The sequence below is a fragment of the Pempheris klunzingeri genome, chromosome 20 (genome assembly GCF_042242105.1).
Source record: "Pempheris klunzingeri isolate RE-2024b chromosome 20, fPemKlu1.hap1, whole genome shotgun sequence".
NCBI classification, from domain to species: Eukaryota; Metazoa; Chordata; class Actinopteri; order Acropomatiformes; family Pempheridae; genus Pempheris; species Pempheris klunzingeri.
Window position 1 is genome coordinate 9,556,037 of NC_092031.1, and position 19,951 is coordinate 9,575,987.

Sequence of the window (19,951 nt, forward strand, 5' to 3'; positions counted from 1 at the left end):
TAAAGCCGCTGGTGGTTGCAGTGGCATGTAGAGAAGTTTTTTTTTTTTTTATGCTTTTACAGTATGACATGAGCTGAAAATTGACTTTCAGAATTCATGTTGTCTCTTCACATTTGTTTCACACAGTTGGCTCCAAACTAGCCGCTACAGCCACTGAGCAGCAACTGCTGTTTCTGTTTGGCTCGTGTCTCTTGTTTTGTACCTTGTGCCACCTCAGGGGAGGTTGTGGCTCATTGTAAACAAATACCATGGGGGTGTCTGTGTTTGCTCGCCCGTCGATTCAGCCTGTCCTCCCTCTGCTAGTCTCAGCAGCCTGCATGAACCGGTTGGCTCGCAGTTGTTCTCTGAACTGGGTTCGACTTGGGGAAATAAACACAGTGAAATGGATGGCATTACTGTGTAATTGATGTGTAGGGTTTGCAATTATAGCTTTCACTTGCGAGTCAGTCATTTTAATGAGATGTGAGAGGATCTCTCATGAGCTTAAAGCACACAGACATCGTCGCTCATCAGGAATTGTTCTCATATGTTAACAGTAACTGTGGTTTCGAATACAAACGACGAGATCTGTGAGATGAGAAGATGCAAACACTGAATCTGGAGATGACGTGGGTGGTGCACAGTTCAGCTGGAGGGCCAGGGGTCATGCCCTCATGTTGCATCTGTCGTGTTGAAGAGTCCTTGAGCTAAACGTGGACTCCCTGCCAACTCCGGAGGGCTGCGCTCTAGTCGAACCTCCTCTCTGATCTCCAAGTGACCATGAGGGGACAAAAACACTTCCCCTTTGGGCTCAGTGTCTTTTCTAATGTCTGGAAACATCTTTTATCTGCAGATTAGAGAACATATTCAGTCTTAGTATAACTAACCTTCCTGATCTGCCATTTTCTCTTCCTTTGTTTTGTTTATCTATCACTGATAGAAATGTCTAGAAACATGCAGCGTTGTCGTGTCAGTGGACATGTTGTGGTATTTCAGTCCTCAACATCAACAGTTCCTGAAGCACTACTGTAGCTCCAGACAGGATAACTGGGCTCACATCCATCACTCCTAATAATAAGTAGATATAAATTTCTACAAACTACTTCATTGCATAGCGAATGCTTTTCATTTGCTTTACTTCAGTGCAGCAGTTTGTTTCCTCTCTCTCGTCGTCTCCTGTGTACTTGGGAGGAAATAAACAAGGCTGAGATGAACAACACGTTAGTAGTAATAGGATACACATCTTTGCAACTACATGCCAGTTTTTGTCACTTTTAAAGCCATTCTCAAAGCCACCATAAGGCTGTGGCTCCTAGAGGAGTGGCAGAGTGCCCATGGCTGAAAATAGCTTCCTTCCTGTTGCCGGGGTGACAGGGTGCCGCCACTTGACATTGATGATGCTTGAACACTTTGGTCTTTGAGAAAAAGATGGTCCGCTGAAGAGAAAACACTTGAACTTGCTTTCCAATCAAGGACTTTTAGAATACAGCTGGTCTCTTGTTTCAAATCGGCACATCTTAAAACAAGTGGCATCGAGGGTCGTGCAGCTGTGACCCTATTTCACCTCAAACTGCCTTCAACCTGCTGCACTTGTCATTGTGGTGGTTTTCCGTGGTTTTCCTAAAACAATTTGGCTTTACATTCAGTCCTAACACTTAACAAGTTACAGTGTATCACTCATAAGTACAGCTTACATGGACTTAATTTACCTTTTTCTATGGAAAAACAATATCATTATTATCAGAATTATTATTCAAAGAATGATTGTCTTTGTATGCCTGGAGGGTATCTTTAAATACTTCACTAAATCTTCTTCTAAACTAATATTCCTCCTGGTGCAAGACATTAAGTGTTACCATTCAGGCATATAATGCGTAACAAAAACCCTGAAATTTAAGCGCCTGTCCATTGCTGCACTCCGTGTGAGTTCAGCTTCCATTAAATCATTTCCTGTCGTTTGTGATTTTTCCCATTTTAACAGATTAATTATAAACAACAGAAGTATACCACCATGTTAAGTCATATTAAAGCTATATGACAAATATGATGACTTGTTTTACCTTGTTCATGGAAAATATTTCTTTTGCACAACAACATTTACACATGTTCAAATAGAAAAACAAGCTGTCGGCAGCTTTAAAATAGATGAAACATGATGCTTGTTAGATATTTTCCATAATTATACAAGATTTTAGTAGTTTCCATTTATTTAATATTTGTATATGTATGAAAGTGTGTGTATTCATATATTCATAACAAGTGTGAGCAGAAGTATGTGCTGCTATGTGCAATGAGGAAGAGGAGGAGGAGGAGGAGGAGGAGGAGGGCATTATATGTAAATAAATTATATGAATGTGTCTTGAAGAATACTGACATCATTTAAGTTGTCCTTTGAAAATAAACTTTTCTCACACCAAATCTCCAAACATATTCACAGAAAATCATCTATAGACAATACATAACAAACTAAAATATGTAAAACATGATGCCTGTCACATATATTCAGTACTTGTGCAACTGTCAAAAAATCAGTTGAAAAAAAGGTTTTATATCAGCAAAACAAAAGAAAGCAGCACTGCTGACTGAGCAGCCACACAGTCAAAATTTCTTATCTGATAATGAGCATAATTTATATCAGACAGTTATCTGTGGAAACATTGTCGTCCTATTATGTTTATTTTGCATCATGTCCGTATAATTAGTCAGTCACCACACTGTGCAAAACATAGCTACATGTCTACTCTTCTGAACAAGAACAGGAGCATTTTGATCTTAAAAGCTCTCATTATCTATTGTTCAGCTTCATATTCCACAGAAGGCTTCACTGTAATTTTGCTCACAAATATTGATCGGACCATGCTCGACCTCGGAAATTGCCTTTATAAAAGTGAAAGCAATTTTAAGTTGATTTTAATTTAACAGTTCCTGGACTGAGAAAATTGTTCATTTGTAGCATATAGACCCCTGCCCCCCCCCCCAATATAAGTGTCAGAACAGGTTAAGTCAGTAACCTTTGGCACTGCACTGCACTGCACAGCGCTTGGCTTGGCTCATGGCAATGTCAGCGGTCCTGTTCCCCAAGGATTTGTATGCATGTGTGTGTATTTGAGTGCCTGGGCTCAGGGTTTTGCTTTTGTCATGTGTTTATATGTACGGTGTGTTGATTCTTTATAATATGTCTGTATGTTTGTGACTAGTGGTGGTCCCTGAAGGGAAATGTTGGGAGGTCAAAGGTCAGGGTCACATGACAGATCAGCACCTCTGGAGCCAGGGCCCTTCAGCAGGGCAGACGCTTGTTGTCACGGGCTAAAACATGAAGTTTACAGGTTCCTGCTTGCACCACTACTATGCTGTGACCACCGTGTGTGTGTGTGTGTGTGTGTGTGTGTGTGTGCATGTTACAGCATACACGCCTGTCCTTTACAACCATCCCCATATCCCTCAGCTCCTTTACACAACCTTCCCAGCGGCGTTTTCACATTGACAGCAGCGCTCACCCTGTGGGGCAGTGTAACCACAGGGCAGCTGCAGGCAGAGATAAGAAACAGGGTTTATTTTCCCTCTAAACACTTTTCCATTTAAAAGGCGACCAAAGAAGAGACAGGGAGGACTGTCAGCTTGAATCTTATGGAGCTCATTGTTACCCAGCAGATGAACGGGTCTTAATAGGCAGCTGCAGAGGTCCAGAACACTGATATAGAAGCCATTGGATAGCTGAAGCTATTGTGTGGCTTCATCCTTTGCTGCTTCCTTTGAAGCTCCTGGTATTTTAGTTTTACAGGTGCAAAGTTTGATCCAAGCATTGATTTGGCATGGTCAAAGTTAAAGTGATACTGAGATCACTCAGTAACAGCAGGGTTGGCTGTTTGATCCCTGGCTCCTTCCTGATATATGTTTTTGAGGAAGACACTGAAATCTAAATCTGCAGGTTCAGGCCTGCGCCTTGCGTGGCAGCTCCACCTCCATCGGTGGGTGATTGTAGGTGTGAGTGGGTGTGAGGCTTTGTAAAGCACTTCTCAGAATAAAGGCACGACATAAATGCAGTCCTTTTGGCTTTTTTAGGATTCAGATCACAACAGCACAGATCCATCTGTCAAGCAAGCTCTAAATAATAATTATTGGTGGTGATGTCGTCTAAATGAAGTCTAGAAAATGGTTGTATTATCAAAATGTACAAGCAATTGATGATTTACTCTTCTGACGCCTCTCTACTAGACCAGTGACCTTTTCCCCTGCAAGAGCACTCCTCCTCACACTCTCACCCATCTGCCCCAATAAGCAATTACATGCTGTTGGGTGGTAATTAGCTGGTGAGGCAGTGGCCAAGTCTCATGGGCTTCATCTGTCTTTTATACACTGAGGAACTTGTGTGACAATGCAGGCTGCTTGGTGTTAGCTGTAGCATGTAGCGTCATCATGTCAGATTACAGTTGTAGCGAGTCAGCACAGATGTGTAATTAAGGAAGCTGGCGCAGCGGAGCGGCCACTCAAAGCAATATCCCTCAGAGGATTACGGCCTGAGAATTGAGGCATTGTCACAGTCTCACACACACACACACGCAGAAACTGTTTATCAAATGGGGTTCCTGTGGGCGCTGGATTGCTTGTTTACAAAGTTAACAGATAAGAAATAGGAATGCAATTGTAGAGGCTGAAGTGAATGAAGCAAAATTCCTGCGTTGATCACATTCGGGTAAAGACTGCTCCAGGTTCTAGGATACAAAATTATCCTCTCAGGAGCTGGACATGTGGCCAGACCTTAAGAAGCAGGGGGAAACTACAAGCCTGGCTCTGCATAAGGGTAAAAAAATCTGTCTAGCAGTACCTCTAAAGCTCACCAGTTCACATAATATACTGTATATTGTTTGTTTAATCTTTGTTAAGTGTTAAAACAACACTTTGCTGTTTTACTGGGCGATATCTGCCAAACAATGACTTCCCACAAAGCCAGCTGTCCCTTTAAAACTGCAACTTGTTGTTTTTATACTTTGGTTATTGTCCAGATATACAAAACAGACATATGTGTTAATTAGTGAGCTTTAGAGACGATGTTATGGCTACCTAAGAGTCAGGCCAAGTGTTTCTTCCTGTTTCCACTCTTTATGTTGGCTGTGGCTTCATAACACAACGCAAGTGTTATTGATCTTCTCATCGTACTCTTGGCATGAAAGAAAATGTCAAACTATTGCTTGAAATGCAATTTTCTCAAGCTAAAAATTAGATTTAAAATGTAACGCCGGTCTCAAACATCCCAGCCTGAATAAAACTCTGAATCATGCAGATAACTTGAATGACCAATCTTATTCACTACGTGAGGCAGCATACTTTGCATACCTCCAAACTCAGCAAAAAAGTTTCTTTCCATTGTGGCTTGTTGGTTTAAATACATCCTTACAAAGTGATTTATGACTACACCTGCCCTTGACCTATTTGGAGGACCGATTTAGGGATGCTGAGTAGAGATGTACCTATTCTTAGGTAACATTACATAAACCAGAGATGAATGCCGTTGCTCTCCAACACTTGCTGGCTCACTGAGTTTGGGTGTTAGAAATTTATAGAACATGAAAAAGAGGACACGTCTTTTGTTTTTTGTCCAACTGGATGGCTATCACATCATGGTCAGCCATTGTTTCTAGTTTCTGTTTTTCTTTTTAGATGTGAAAAGGCAGAGAGTTCCAGAGCAGTTTCTCTTCGGAGTTGTGACTTTATACGCAAAAACGTTCAGAAAAAGCCAAGTTATCAGTTTCTCTTGGTGAAGCCCATGTTCACAAACATCTGCAGCTCACTATAGAACAGAAATATTTCAGTTTCCCCACGTTGAAGTCTGGGGAGCAGCAACAGTAGCAATGCATAGCGCAGGCATAAAACCTTCCCTGCATGTTGATGGATCCGACTAATGCCTGTCTCTTTCTATAATTCCACAGTGACAGTTTAGTTGCTGCTCACTGCACATCCAAGAAAGGTTGTCAACGCTCAGAAAAGACATCCCCTATGGACTGCTTTCTGCTTAGTCTGGCCAATTAAAGTGCTAGATTGTGGAAAGTGCAGCTGCTTAATACTCCTCCTTCTTAGCCTCGCTCTCTGTGGAATCGGGAGAATTTAGACCAGTCTGTCTCTCTGCTTGGCATTCAGAAAATCTCGAGTCTGATGTTTCCAGTTAAGCAGTAGAAAAACGTCAGTTTTCTACTCCGGAGTGAGGTTTGATGTCTCATTACTGACTTTTGCAAAGAATTAGTAAAACAAATATGCATGAATATAACCTTAATTATGCAACTCCACCTACTCAGTAAATTAGGTGTAATTACATATTTGTATGTAGTGATTAGTAGTGTTGATTAAAAGTGTGAGGGGCTTTAATCCACCTTCTTAGCTGTGATAGAAGGTGGATTAAAACCTAAGCCACCTGTGCCTCATGAGGTACTTCTGCAGTAAGCAGAGGGTATGTGGAAATATTGTAGAGTAGCACAGCTAATTCAGAAAAAGGGAAATAATGCTTTGATTAAAAGAAATACACGTATTAAGTCTGTCCACATATATAGATACAATAGATCAACTACACAGTTTGAAATATTCCCCAAACGATTTAAGGTGCATGAAAACTAGAAAACAAGAAAAAGAAAAGTTGAAATGTGTGAAAAGTGATATATATGAAATATGATATATGCCAGCTTCTGCCACTTCAAGTTCTAGTGAATACAATCTTGATGCTCTAAAAAAAAAAAATTGAATTAACAAGGAAACAAAACATTGGCATTTCCAGGATTCACCACAGCCGCTGTGTTTTCCCTTTTACAGCCATAAAGACAAACACACCCATAGAACTGATTTGCATTGTTTATGATGTTTTGTATTCCTTGGCAGACAGAACAGACTTTTTAGAATTTTAGAATTGTTTGTCTAACACAGAAGCCACACTGCTGCAAGAACCTGCTTTGTCTTATCAAGGTCTCACGCATCTAACAACTAAGGGAAAGTGTGACGTCAAACTAAAATATACATACATATGCAGAACAGTCTGTGAGTGCTGCAGTCTGAAGTTACTGGGATGAGATCCCAGAACACAGGACAGGGGCTGTGTGTTCATGTCCTGCAGACATAACTGTTAAGAAAACGTGGCAAGAAAACGACACGCTACAGGCCTGCTGCTGGAGAACTGTCCGTGGTGCTGAAAGCATGAGTGAAATAAAAAGGCAAAGCAAAGATGTGGTTTGGGAAAGATTTGGTGCTCAGTGTGTAGCGCAATGCCCACAAGATGTAAAAGCCTGCACACCGGACTTAATATTCCACCACTTTAATTTAGCCATTTAGATGTACGGACCTTAGGGTTCTTCAAATTGCATTTTTCCATCTGCAGCTTCACAAGCACAGCATATCATCAGTACCTTGGGACGAACGTGCAGTCAGCAGGTGAGGGAACATAAGACAAGGGAACGCCGACATCCTCCAGCATTTTATTGGATTTTCATATTAGGTTCAATCCATCATGGCGCCCAAATATAGATTTGATGTAAAGTCAGTGTCATAAGCTGTATAGTCAATGTTATGTCATCCAGCTTGAAATAAATATATATATATATATATATATATATTGTGTTCATATAAAGAAATTAAAATAAGCAAAATGAAAGAAAAGTAGTGAAAGTTAAGTTGAGTTAAGTCACATGCAATTAATTGCACATAATGTTCTTTGATGAAAGGTTTTTTTTTCTCTCTGGCTAACCCCCCCCTGCAATATCAATATCCATCTGCAAAATGAATTTAAGAATAAATGCATTTGAAATCATCCTTGGGTCATTGATGTGAAGGTGAAATGGATTTCTATTCCTCTGGCTTTTTTTTCCCCCCACAGTCATGTCCTTTCTTATGCCTATGTTTTTTTGTTTTTGAAATTCTACGACGTGGTCCTTTATCTGTTCACCTCATCCTATCAAGAAAGACCGAGAGATCCGTGGGATGAGTCAGTAACCTTTGTGCTCCTTTTAAACACCAGTCAACTGTTTTCATATCTTGCCGTCTGCATCCAAGGAGGCTGATTCCTTCAACCACCCACATCAGTAGTCTTGACCACCACTACAGAAATCAGACGATGACAGCCCGGAGAAATTAATTTAGCCTGAAACTGATTCTGCACCAAAGTCTGATTCATGTTTACTTTGAACTCGTAAACTAAAGTTGAACTAAACCTGCAAAGCTTTGACATAATTTCAAAGAGCAAGACAGATTTTGATTGTAGTGCAAAGAACACATTTGCACCAAAATGTAGACTCAAACATGCTGCTGTGTGGCCGTTCCTTATTTATTACACACTGAAGTTCAGACAGCAAAAAAAAATCTCAAACGTCTCAGTTTGTGGTTCCTCACATTGGCCTTGAACTCAGTGATGCTGCACTTCTTCTAACACCGTTTCATGTCCCCCCTCACAGACAGTAATTTCCTGCTGGGTAACGCCCAGGGCCACCGTGGCTACCCCATCGTCTACTGCTCGGACGGCTTCTGTGAGCTGACGGGCTTCACAAGAACTGAGGTGATGCAGAAGAACTGCAGCTGCCGCTTCCTTTACGGGGCTGACACCTGCGAGCATGTGGCCCAGCAGATGGAGAAGGCTCTGGAGGGCCGAGAGGAGTACCAGGCCGAGGTCCACTTCTACAAGAAGAATGGTGGGTGCACAGCAAAAAGGAAAGGCGAGGAGAGAGGCTGAATGTTTTAGTTAACTTACCTGTCATTCTTTGTTCAGGTGATTAAACTCTTCTGGGCGAGACACTATAGGCAAATCTGAGATTTTGGGCTGTTTTGCTTCCATGACGTGGAGTTTTTCAGATAATTAGGGAAGAAAACATTCAAAACACACATTCAGGTGTTTATTTAACTACACTTTGTCAATCTGCATCTGTAGATTTCTTCTAAATTCATGTTTTAAAAGGACATTTTCTCAAAATTAGTTTTTTTTTTCAAGCTCTTAGCCACTAATCTCCACTTCAGTGGCACTTAAATGAACCAAGCTTTCCAATTGTGTTCTTATTTATATTCTAAAGTCTTTACTGAGGGGTTTGTTCATATATTATTCATAGCCTGATTTATAGAAGATTTTACTCCTAAAACCATGGTGGAATTGCTTTTTATGGCTTTTATGACAGTACTTTCTGATTTATGTGAGCAATAAAAAAAGATATCCAAAATGTCCTCTAATGTGCCAAAAAAAATGGAACAAGAATTTTGAACTTGGCGTCATCCACTGTTCCGATTTCAGTTCTGGACACCTGCATTATTTGCATATTTAATCGCAAAATTGGAGAAAAAATGTCATACAAAAAACAATTGTCATAATGTACTGTAATTCATCAAATGTGAAGTTTCATGGTGATAGTTATTAGTTCAACTTTTACTTTCAAGCCTTCTTCCTAGATCTTGTTCTGGTTGTTCTGATCAGTTTTGATCAGAGTGAAATTAAAATTGTGAATTTTTTTTTTTTTCCGTTCTCAACATCAGAGCAGATTTATTTATAGATAAGTGGTGAGCGTTTTGGTTGAATTGTGAATCTCCACAGCGACGCAGAATTTTTTAATGCAGCAGGTCAGCAGTGCAACACATGCTCTTATGCAGAGTTAGTGCTCATTATTATTAATACAAATCCATCAGATGAAGTGAAATTGTGCAGTCAGTCCTTTTTAGTGTTTTGTTGAAAGTGCAAGACGGATAAAACATGCGTGCTGGAATAACAAGTTTAAAGTCAATCTCAGATACATGTTTCCAAAGCAAATTATACGTTCTTAATGTAGAAAATACTGAGTAGAGTGCTGTACATACTGTCTGCGTGTGTGTGTGTGTTTATCATACTAGCTTAAATCCTGAATTTAACTCATTCCTTCTGACTTGTAGCTAATCCTTCTGACAAAGTCTTCGGCTCAAACTACTGTGCGGTGTCATGCATGACAAGAGAACATACAACACTGTTTAAGCCTCACTGATGGGCACACAGGATTATTTTTCCTCAGCATACCTGCAGCTTCACAGTGTGTGAACCACTATTTATGCTGATGGATTACCAAATCTGCACTGTAGCTGAAAAAAAAAGCTTCTTCTTTTTGCTTTTTTTTTTTTTTACAGTACAGTAAGGCAGTACCACTAATGAGAAGAAAGACGCGATCATTTGTTATGTGCCCAAAAATAATATAATGCAGTTTCAGACACAAGAGTGGTAGAAAAAGGAAAATAGAACAAAGACAGTGAAAATGAAAGCGAAGCAGTAAGATTTTTAACATCCAACTGGCAGATAATCATGACTAGTCCACCATTAGCAGGATTTTTCATGATAAAGCCAGACATGGAAAGATATTCAGCAGACACACACGCACACACAATCCTCTCGAGTGTACGCTTGCGAGCACAAAACACACACAGATAGCTTCTCTCATGTTGTGTTTACACCCACAGCTTTCTGCTAAAACACCACCATCTACATTGCATTCTCCCCTCTCTCCTTGTCAGTGTCTATAATCCACACACACACACACACACACACACACACACACACACACACAAGGGACACTGTAGGAGATGTGAAACATCTGTTTGGTGGCAGAGCACAGTTTCTGCAGAGTTGCTAATGAGCACACTGGGTTATGGCAAGGTCTTGGATCTGTGGTGCTCCTTCCCTGCCTGACTTGTTATAACCAACCCTCTCACTTGCTCTTTGTGCACAATCCTCCCGAACATGATCCATATCTGGTTTGAGGTATATTTTTAGAAAGGCTATGCCACACTTGACAAGTATCCACGGCTGAGACACGATGGTGAAAGCTGACATTACATGGGAAATTATAGGCCTGGAAGTGCGAGTTGAGAATTTGCATTCATTCACCAAATGAGGAGGTAAAAATAAACTAAATGGACATGTCTGATTTTGTTCCAGGTGTGGCCTTCTGGTGTCTATTAGACATCGTGCCCATAAAGAACGAGAAGGGTGAAATGGTTCTCTTCCTCTTCTCATTCAAGGACATCACAGACACCTATGGAAGAGGCCACCAGAACAGCAAGAAGGAGGGTAGGCTACACGCCCTGTTTACCAAAACAGGGCTCCTGTTATTTGCTTACTTTGAGCGTGATTTATGAGCGGACCATCCTCTGGCCCCCAGCTTTCAATTTCTCCGTGCGCTCTTGTTCATCAATGTCACATTCTGCCTGGCAGTTTTGTTTGGGCTGGCGTTCGTTCACTGAACTCAGACAATGTTTTCCAATGGGGAGTTTGATTTGGGCAGCGGTGTGTCATCAAGTGGAACCTGGACACAGTCTGCCACAAATACCGAGCTCCATGCCAGGGGAGATAGGCTGTCATTCTGTTATAATGCAAGTGAATGACACTGCATAAAAGTCATGTTTTTGTATCTTACATGTGCAACAGTTAGAGGAAAAAAGTGATTCGGCGTAAAAAACTTGACAGAGTTCAGGCAAATGACACAATATTTTCCTCAGGTGCTGTTTATCCTTGTGATCTAATTGACATGTGCTGATCTGTGTGACTGTGTGAATGGTTCAGGGGACAAGAGGTGCAGGCGGAAGAGCAGCTCTCACTTCAGCAAGGCCAGGAAGCGTGGACGCACCATGTTGTACCACCTGACCAGCCAGTTCTCAAGGGGAGGCAAAAGAGAGGTCAACCTGGGCGGCGTGAGTTCTTTTACCTCTCTTACATACGTCCTTGTCGGCTGCCATTGTATTTTTATGTGTGCCCTGACGTATCCTCTAAGAAAACAGCCAGAAGTAACTCAGACATGCAGCGCCCTCAATCTTGCGTTTGAATTATTAATGTTGATATCTAAAAGATGAGTTTTTAGGAAGACAATATGAGGGAAGTCTTGGCCCACATTCCCAGGGTGAGGCTTATCTCAGTGGGAAATTCATCAAATGGTTTTGCTATTTTAAATCTCTTTTAAATCTGAATGGTTTTAATCCTGCTTCTGTTGCATTTTTTGCATGCAGGCTGTTGTTTTGTGGCATTAAATGGACAAATAGCAAGGTCACTGTAGCAGCGGGGGTTACTGGGAGGCACAAAATGGCGTCTTTGATAGTGCTACTGCTCATAGGGGAAGCTGGATTCATCATCATCATGATCACTTTTTACTGGAATGCCAACACCTAACTAATAGGTGCTCTGGGATATAGCTCATTATGTCAACAGCATGTTGCCTCAACCTTTCCCTTTAGGTCCAGGTGAGGCTGCTGCATTCAAATTCTTCAACTAATATATCTGTGTGCAACTTGTGGGATACAAAGTGTGGATACAGGATATTTCTCAACTCTTTTTTAGATAAATTTGGCATTTTTCCCAAACAATTGCTCACCTTCATCTGTCTTTCGAGTGTGTTTGTGTTTCAAGGACCTTAAGAGGCTATCTGTTGTTTGTGACCCTCGCTGTGGTTCGTCTCATTGCCACTTGCCTTATTCCTACAGAACAAAGGCTTCTGTAGGTTGTAAGTTGTACTCCAAACAATGTTATTCATGAGAACAAGCTCCTGTTTTGCTCTCGGATACAAACGGGAGCAGTTTTTCTAGTGGTGCATCATTTTGAGATAATCCCGCTCACTCCCTGCAGAGGCTCAGTTACCAACTGGGTTTGTGCTCAAACCTGTCCTTCACAATGTGATGTTTCATCCCATGGGGCTAAAAGCAATTCAGGACCTTTCAGGGGGAAATTAAAATGTAAAAAAAAAAAACCCTGTGAAAACCTGTGAGACATGCAGGGCTAATATTAGCATTTGAAAATGAAAAACATGATGACAAAAATGTTGTTGTGTGTTTTTGGAGAGATTAATTTGCCTGGTAACTTGTTCAATTTAGCACTGAAACCGAGAAGCCCAAAACAATTTTGCCATCGAACAGCTGTCTTTTTCAAAGTGCCTCTACCGTTTTAATGGTATGCCCCTTACCTGACACCAAATTTTAAGCTTCCCTGCCTCCGTGCTGATTCACACATCTCTAAAACCTGCAAAAACATGAAGAGAATTCGATATGGAAATTGCATTTTGGACACTTAACTGTTATCATGCAAACATGCTATCATTTCCAGTGAAATTGGCAAACTTCAGATTTGTTTTAGATTACCAACCATTTATAACACAAAGGAAAACAGGTGAAAGTCAGAGAAACACTATTTTTTCAGGAATAAAGAAAATAAGGCATTTGAATTCTAATTAAGGCACACTTATATGAGGGAATAAACCTTATTTAAGTGTTTACAGGCCCAAAGGATGTGACATTTACCTTATTATACTGTAAACATTTAAATAACTACTGCTGACATAGTTGATTAATTAGTTAGTCAGCTCCGGCTCTGGGAAACTGTGATTTCTTATTGTTTTGTGACATTTCATGGACCAAACAATAAAAGGTTTAAGAAAAAAAAAAATTTTATTTCCGAAAAGGCAGCAATAAATACCAACACGTGGACCTACAAGAAGCCAACCTGCATCCTGTTAACACCTCCAGAAACAAAATCTGTGCTGTTGCTTTTAGACTGACCTGCAGGTGCCTTCGTGGGAATCAACGTGCTACGCCTGCCCCCCACCCTCCCACCCTCGTTTGCCTAACGTCCTGCTGCCCTGCTTTCAATCCCACCTACTTACAGATGCCACTGTTCACTGGCACCATACAGACACCCGTTCTAATAGTGTGCACACATGCACATTCACACATATTGTATGCAACATACAGTAAATGGTGCCCTGAGAGGAGAGCAGAGACAAACATATGGCAAAACAGCAACACACTCAGAATTAGATGCACAATATTTATCATTCAAATCTGATTCCAACACCCTCAGCATGAGACTGTATTTTCACACGAACACAGTTTCTCTCTCTCAGACACACACACACACACACACACACACACACACACAGCCAGCCCTCTGTCTCCCTGTCCCCCTCCGTTTCACACATGGAAAACACTTAAGCAGAAATGACACTGTTCCTCAACCTCCACTGTTCCCCCATTCTGCCTCTCCCACCAGGAGAATTACCATTTTAAAGCGTTTAATAATTCCCTGTGAGAATAGCGTTTTATTTTCCAAAGTAGTGTATCCTCACAGGGGGACAAAAAAGTTGCAGTAAATTGATCTAAAACTCAGGATTTGACAAAAATAACATTAGCATTACAAGCTCCTGCATTTTAGTTGAGACTTTTTCCACTTTTCAGTCACTTTTCAGTGACATTATGCACAAGAATACTAGGGGACTGATTGTAACATAATATACAACTGTAAGTAATTCCACATTCAGAACAAGCCTGTGATGATGTAGCATATTAAAAATGTAGACATCTACCAGTTAGAATATAAATCACACATATTCCTATAAGGTACTCTTTTGTTTTTCTGGGTCTTTGACGGCTCATTGGAGTGTGTCTTGTGATCCCATCAATGACTCTGGAAAACCTTTTATCTTGCAGATCTGCCACCAGTGTTAAACAGATACAATGCTGTTTGCATGGGAATGAGATTCAAAGCAATAATGACATGCAAAACACTCAAGATTAAACCCGGTAGTGTTTGCTTGTTTTGTATGCATGGGCTTTTCCCCACACGCTTTAACATCTGCATCATGTCTCATCTCAATTTCATATTTATATATCAGTTTAGTTCAGCACATGTTGCATCATACATGTCAGTAATTAGGAACTGAAATGCAGAAGCTGTTTCGTAATAATTTGGTTGCACATACACCACTTAAGTGTAGGTATCAGCATTAGTTTTCATGACACAGTTTCCCTTGACTTATTATTCATGCTCTCCTCAGGTGGCGCTTTTCATTTCCTCAAATTGCCTCCTCTTAAAACACAATATCATAATATCACTTCTGAGTGAAGTTACTGCTGCCATAAAACTACCATACCATTAGCACCATAAAAGGATAAGAAAGAAAGAAAAAGTTAGGAAGGCCCAAAGCATAAGCCTATTCTGTATTATTAACATTTTGCTGTTGCACCAGTTGCCCTCCATATCATCATGACGCTGTTAAACAATAGAGGTTAAAATGTACGATCATTTCTTGACAAATGACAAGACAAGTGATAATAAAGGAGAAAACGACAGGGATAAAGCAGAATAGCACTTAGATTTCACATATATTAAAAATACATCAAAACTTGTACTAATTTACGTTCAGAATCAGTTTGACGGACGTTAATTGAAACCATAGCAACAGCAGTTGCGCTTGACAACCTGAACTAGGTTCAATAAATATCAGCAAAGTTAGCGTCAACGACAATTATAACTCACAACCAAATTAGAAAAAGAAAGAAAAACACGAAAATGGGTAACCCTTGGTCAGTTTGGCTTGAGGTAAGACATACTGTGCTTTATCCTGATGTTTCCTGCTTTAGTCTCCCACCGTGGTTGGGGGACACGGGGGAGATCCGTCTTCTCCAGGGCCGAAGGCAGCTTTTCCTCCGGGGTTAACTCCCGTGGACTTCACGCTCGTTAATAGTAGTAGTGACACAGAAAGAACAGGCCGTTTTGCTGCTGGAGAGTTGGGGCTTTATTGGCTATCTGCACTGTAACACATACATTTAGCTCACTACCTGCCCCGGTCGCCATATCTGTCTCTCACTTGAGTCCCAGGTACACACACCTCGTTCACACAGGCGCGTGCACGCACTCGCTCGCTCACATTCACGCACTGAGCTGCCTGTTCTACACACATTAGAGCTAGACACATCCCACAACACTGACATGTAATTAGCATGTTACTTCGTTAACGCTAGCTAATTAGAGCTAAGTTAGTCAGTAAGGTTAGCGTCACGTCCAGCAGGGAAAATGAGCCAAGTCATTAGCATGTGTGAAGCTGGTATCATATGAATGGCTGGAGGTGGAGGGAGGACTGTGTGTTCAGGCTCTGTATCCTCCTCTGTTTCTAGCTGTAACCCGCCCTTCTTTATCTGCTGCTGTTCCACGTTTTCTCTCCCTCTCCATCTGTCACTCCAGCCTCATCTCCTCTCGGCTTCATCCCTCTGGATCCTGCTGTCTCTCCCCCTATTGTCTATCTGTCACTCCGTGGCCCCCATTTCCCTCTACTTTAAATGATCTCTCCCACTTCCTCTGCCTTTCCTGCTGCATCTCAAACACCCACCTCCCAAATACTTAATTTTTCATACTTACAGTTTTAAAGTACTTGTGCTTAACTTGATGTCTTCCATTTTCTCCAAGCTAATACTTAGACTTCACTACAGTTCAGAGAGAAATACTCTCTCTTCTCTTCACCCCACCGGATAAAGATTTTACACAGCCTATACAGTAAAATTTACGATCAGGTCATAAAATAATAGCATAAAATGTGCCTCATTGCTAAAGATTAAATGATCCAATAATTTACTTAAAGTTGAAATTTGTTCCATCTCAACCAGCCACAACATTAAAATGCTACTTACACAATTATGCATCTGTAATATTATCATATATTTATGATAATATAACACTGACAAGAGGCCAAGAAGCTGATAATACCTCTGAGAATTTAAATGCAGGCATTTAAGTTGTAATACAGTATTTTTACTTTGTGTTATTGCTGCTTTAACTGGATTAATGGATCAAAGTACTTCTTCCTCCACTGCCGCCCTCCCACTCCGACTACGACTATATTTTTCTCATTCTGTTTTCCTTCTTTGTCTGTCTGTCTCCCCCTCCATCTTTGTCTCACTTTGTCTCTCTGTCTGCTTCTGTCTGTCTGTCTCTCAATCAACTAACAATGTGTTCATCTGCCTCCGCACGACAGCCAGACTTAAGATCTGTAAACAGACAGAGAGAGACAGAGGTGGCAAGTAAGATATCATTTACAACAGGGCTGCAACTAAAGATTTTTTTTTTTTTTTACTGTCGATTAATCTATCTCCTCAATTAGCTGAGTAGTTGTTTGGTCTATAAAATTAGCGGAAAAAAAGTCAGTGTTTCCCAAAGCCCAAGATGATGTCCCCAAATGCCTTGTTTTGTCCACATCCCAAAGATATTCAGTTTACTGTCATATAATATTAAAGAAAGCAGAAAATATTCACATTTGAGAAGCTGGAATAAGAGAGGGAAAAAAAGCATGTTCAGCTTGGATTTTTCTTTCTCTGCAGGCTGCTTACTGAAACACAAACACTGTGACTGACTTGTTGTTTTGTCTGTTCTGGCAGTTTTGAGCCTGTCAACTCATAAGTGTATCAGCTACTGTAACCAATCCAAGACACACTGACAACTAGCTCAGAGTTGATTTCAAGCATTCCCCAGGGGAGAGCTACTATTGCCTCTTTTCACTTTAATGCACTTGTCAAAGGGCCATGAAAGAGAGAAATAGTAATGCAAGGTGGAGGTGTTGAGATGCAAATACTTCTTTGGCTGACTGCGAAATGCAGAGCTTATAGTTTGTGTCCATTGCCTGAGCTCTCATGTCTTACTTGCCCTCAGTTTATCTTTTTTCTACTGCTAATATTTTTGCCCTCCACTCACTCACTCATAAATTAAAGGCTGAGGATCCTCTGTAATTGTCTATATTGTGTGCTTCAGTCACATTTTAAGTGTTTCAAGGTCAGGTTTTTACAGCGCTAAAGCCCAAAAGCATTCTGGGAGATGTAGTTGGAGCTGTAAGCTACGAGCCACATCGAGAGTTAATGAATTGTGAAGACCAGCTGTGTGACACGTGTGACAGCGCAGTTCCATGTGACCCTGCAGTGCTGGGCTTTTCTTTTCTAATCATTTGGATGTGCTCAGCTGACCGCCTCGAGTGCCAAAGGTCAGGCGGGCGTCCTGACCCCCGTGATGTAAGGCAAATTAAAAAAAGAAAACAGTCCAGCTTTTGCTGACATTGCTTGAACTCTCATTAAAGTGGCCGCAGCTGTTGATGACAGTCAGCAGGATCTTTGTTCCAGATTTTCCACCAACAGAGGGATACTGTTTTTGAGCAGAATTAGTCCCGTGTCAAGCAGCCATTATCAATATACACTACTCACAAAAAGTTAGGGATAATCGACTTTCAGGTGAAATTTATGGAAAATGGAAAAAGTTAATGCTACAGTGATATTATATCATGAAAGTAGGGCATTTAAGTAGAAGCATGCAATGGTAATTTCTTCATTTTAAACAATTTATTGAAAGAAAATCTAACAACAGTGGTGGGTATACCACAACAAAAAATTTTCAGTGCCTCAATAAATTGGGATGTGGCCAAAGGACGTCCACTCCTCTCCTTTCTGTGACTCTTCCAGTCTCTGTATCACAGTTACAACCTCCTGATGACACTCTGTGACCCTCTAAACTCAGTGAACACCTCCGTCTGAGGACTTCCTGTTTGAAGCCTCCAGTGTTGAGGTGCTGCTGATCAACTGTTAGGTGTCGTCTTGGTCTCATGATGTCAGGATGTGAACAGCAGGATGAGGAGGACTGTTTAAATACCAATTCTAACTGAAGCAGGAAATGTATTGGTCGATTCATGGATCAAACCTGTTGTGAATTTTACTGTTAAGCTTCTTGTTAGAGAACAGCAACTTGTGCAAAAAGTACTGAAACACTGAACAGTTGGACATGTGCATTCAAAGGTTTAGAAAAGGTCACATTAAGTTCACCTGGAAAGGTTAGAATGCATTTTAGGTTCATCCTGAAATTTCACCCGAAAGCCAAATATCCCTAACTTTTTGTGAGTAGTGTAGTTTTCTTTCCTTCATTCATACAATGGAGTGTGTTATTGTTTTCTGGCATTTCTCCTCTTTTTGAACTACAAGAAAAGGTTGTCCATTGTCCCCCAATTGCTTTTAAAAAGCCAATCTATTCCCTCTAAGACAACAAGGGAGCTTCATGGAAATCTCAGGTTAAAACTTCGTCAGCCAGCTACCTTGTTGCTCGCCCACACCTGTCTGTGAAGTGGTCACATTGTTTTTGGATGAATTACGGCTCATTTATCTCTCATTTCGGTTTCCCCCTCACCACTGTCAGAGGTAATTGCTTCTCCTCCCGTCTCCCAAACATGGTTAAGGCTATTATGTGCCAAGTACATGGCCCCATTTGGAGAGCTGCAGTCTCATTTTGTGCCAAATGGACTCCTCACCTCATCAGCAGTAGCAATTCATACTTCCTGCAATCGGATTTCCTCAATAAAAAAGTAAATGAGTTGAATGTATAAGCATGACTTTCAAAAATTAAAGCAGCTGAGGGTTCTAGTCCCCCTCATTTCCTTATAATAGCTCAACTTAAAGCACTAATGGCATTTAGAGGGATGAAGTCAGGCCAAGGCCAAGTCATGTATGAAATTGTCAGGTGCCATTGTTGGTAATAAGTTTCCTCCTCACTGACCACAGTCTTAACTCTGTCATTTTGTATTGTTAATGCATGGCCATTTAAAAGGTTTATCACTGTCTATTAGAGGCTGTCAAGAACAGATAACCAGCAGCACTGCCATTTCTGTTTCACTTGAGTTGCCTACCGTACTGAATCATCAACGGTCAGAGCACAAGAGAGGGTGTTGACATTTATATTGTCTGTTTCTGCAAAATCTTGGCACTGCAGTGTCCATCTGATTATCATTTTATTTCCACAGCACTCCACCTCGTGACCATCTGGTTATCAAGATATTCATTAATGCAGATTGTCTAATGTGCTTTGTGTGTTTTGTATATTTATAAATAAGCTTGAAATTCATGAGGCTGTTTTTGTACCAAGATGCTTTTTCACTTCAACACGTCATCTACTTGTTCTCCTACAGAGCATTATTGACAAACCTTCGATACCGGAGTACAAGGTGGCAGCAGTGCAGAAGTCACGCTTCATTCTGCTGCACTACAGTGTGTCCAAGGCCCTGTGGGACTGGCTCATCCTGCTGGCCACCTTCTATGTGGCCGTCACCGTGCCCTACAACGTCAGCTTCACGCCGTACGACGATACTGTCACAGCTGCACGCTCCACCATCGTCAGCGACATCGTCGTGGAGATGCTCTTCATTATAGGTGAGCGCTG

The 19,951-nt window shown here is 41.0% G+C and overlaps 1 protein-coding gene across 1 annotated transcript in view; it reads left to right on the forward strand.

The window, feature by feature from the left end:
- kcnh4b (potassium voltage-gated channel, subfamily H (eag-related), member 4b) overlaps positions 1 to 19,951 on the forward strand; it is a 34,595-nt gene that overhangs the window by 375 nt on the left and 14,269 nt on the right. Inside the window, exons 2-5 of the mRNA XM_070851489.1 lie at positions 8,406 to 8,639; positions 10,892 to 11,023; positions 11,516 to 11,643; positions 19,701 to 19,941. Of these exons, the coding sequence (XP_070707590.1) occupies positions 8,406 to 8,639; positions 10,892 to 11,023; positions 11,516 to 11,643; positions 19,701 to 19,941 (735 nt within the window). The remainder of the gene's footprint in view (positions 1 to 8,405; positions 8,640 to 10,891; positions 11,024 to 11,515; positions 11,644 to 19,700; positions 19,942 to 19,951) is intronic.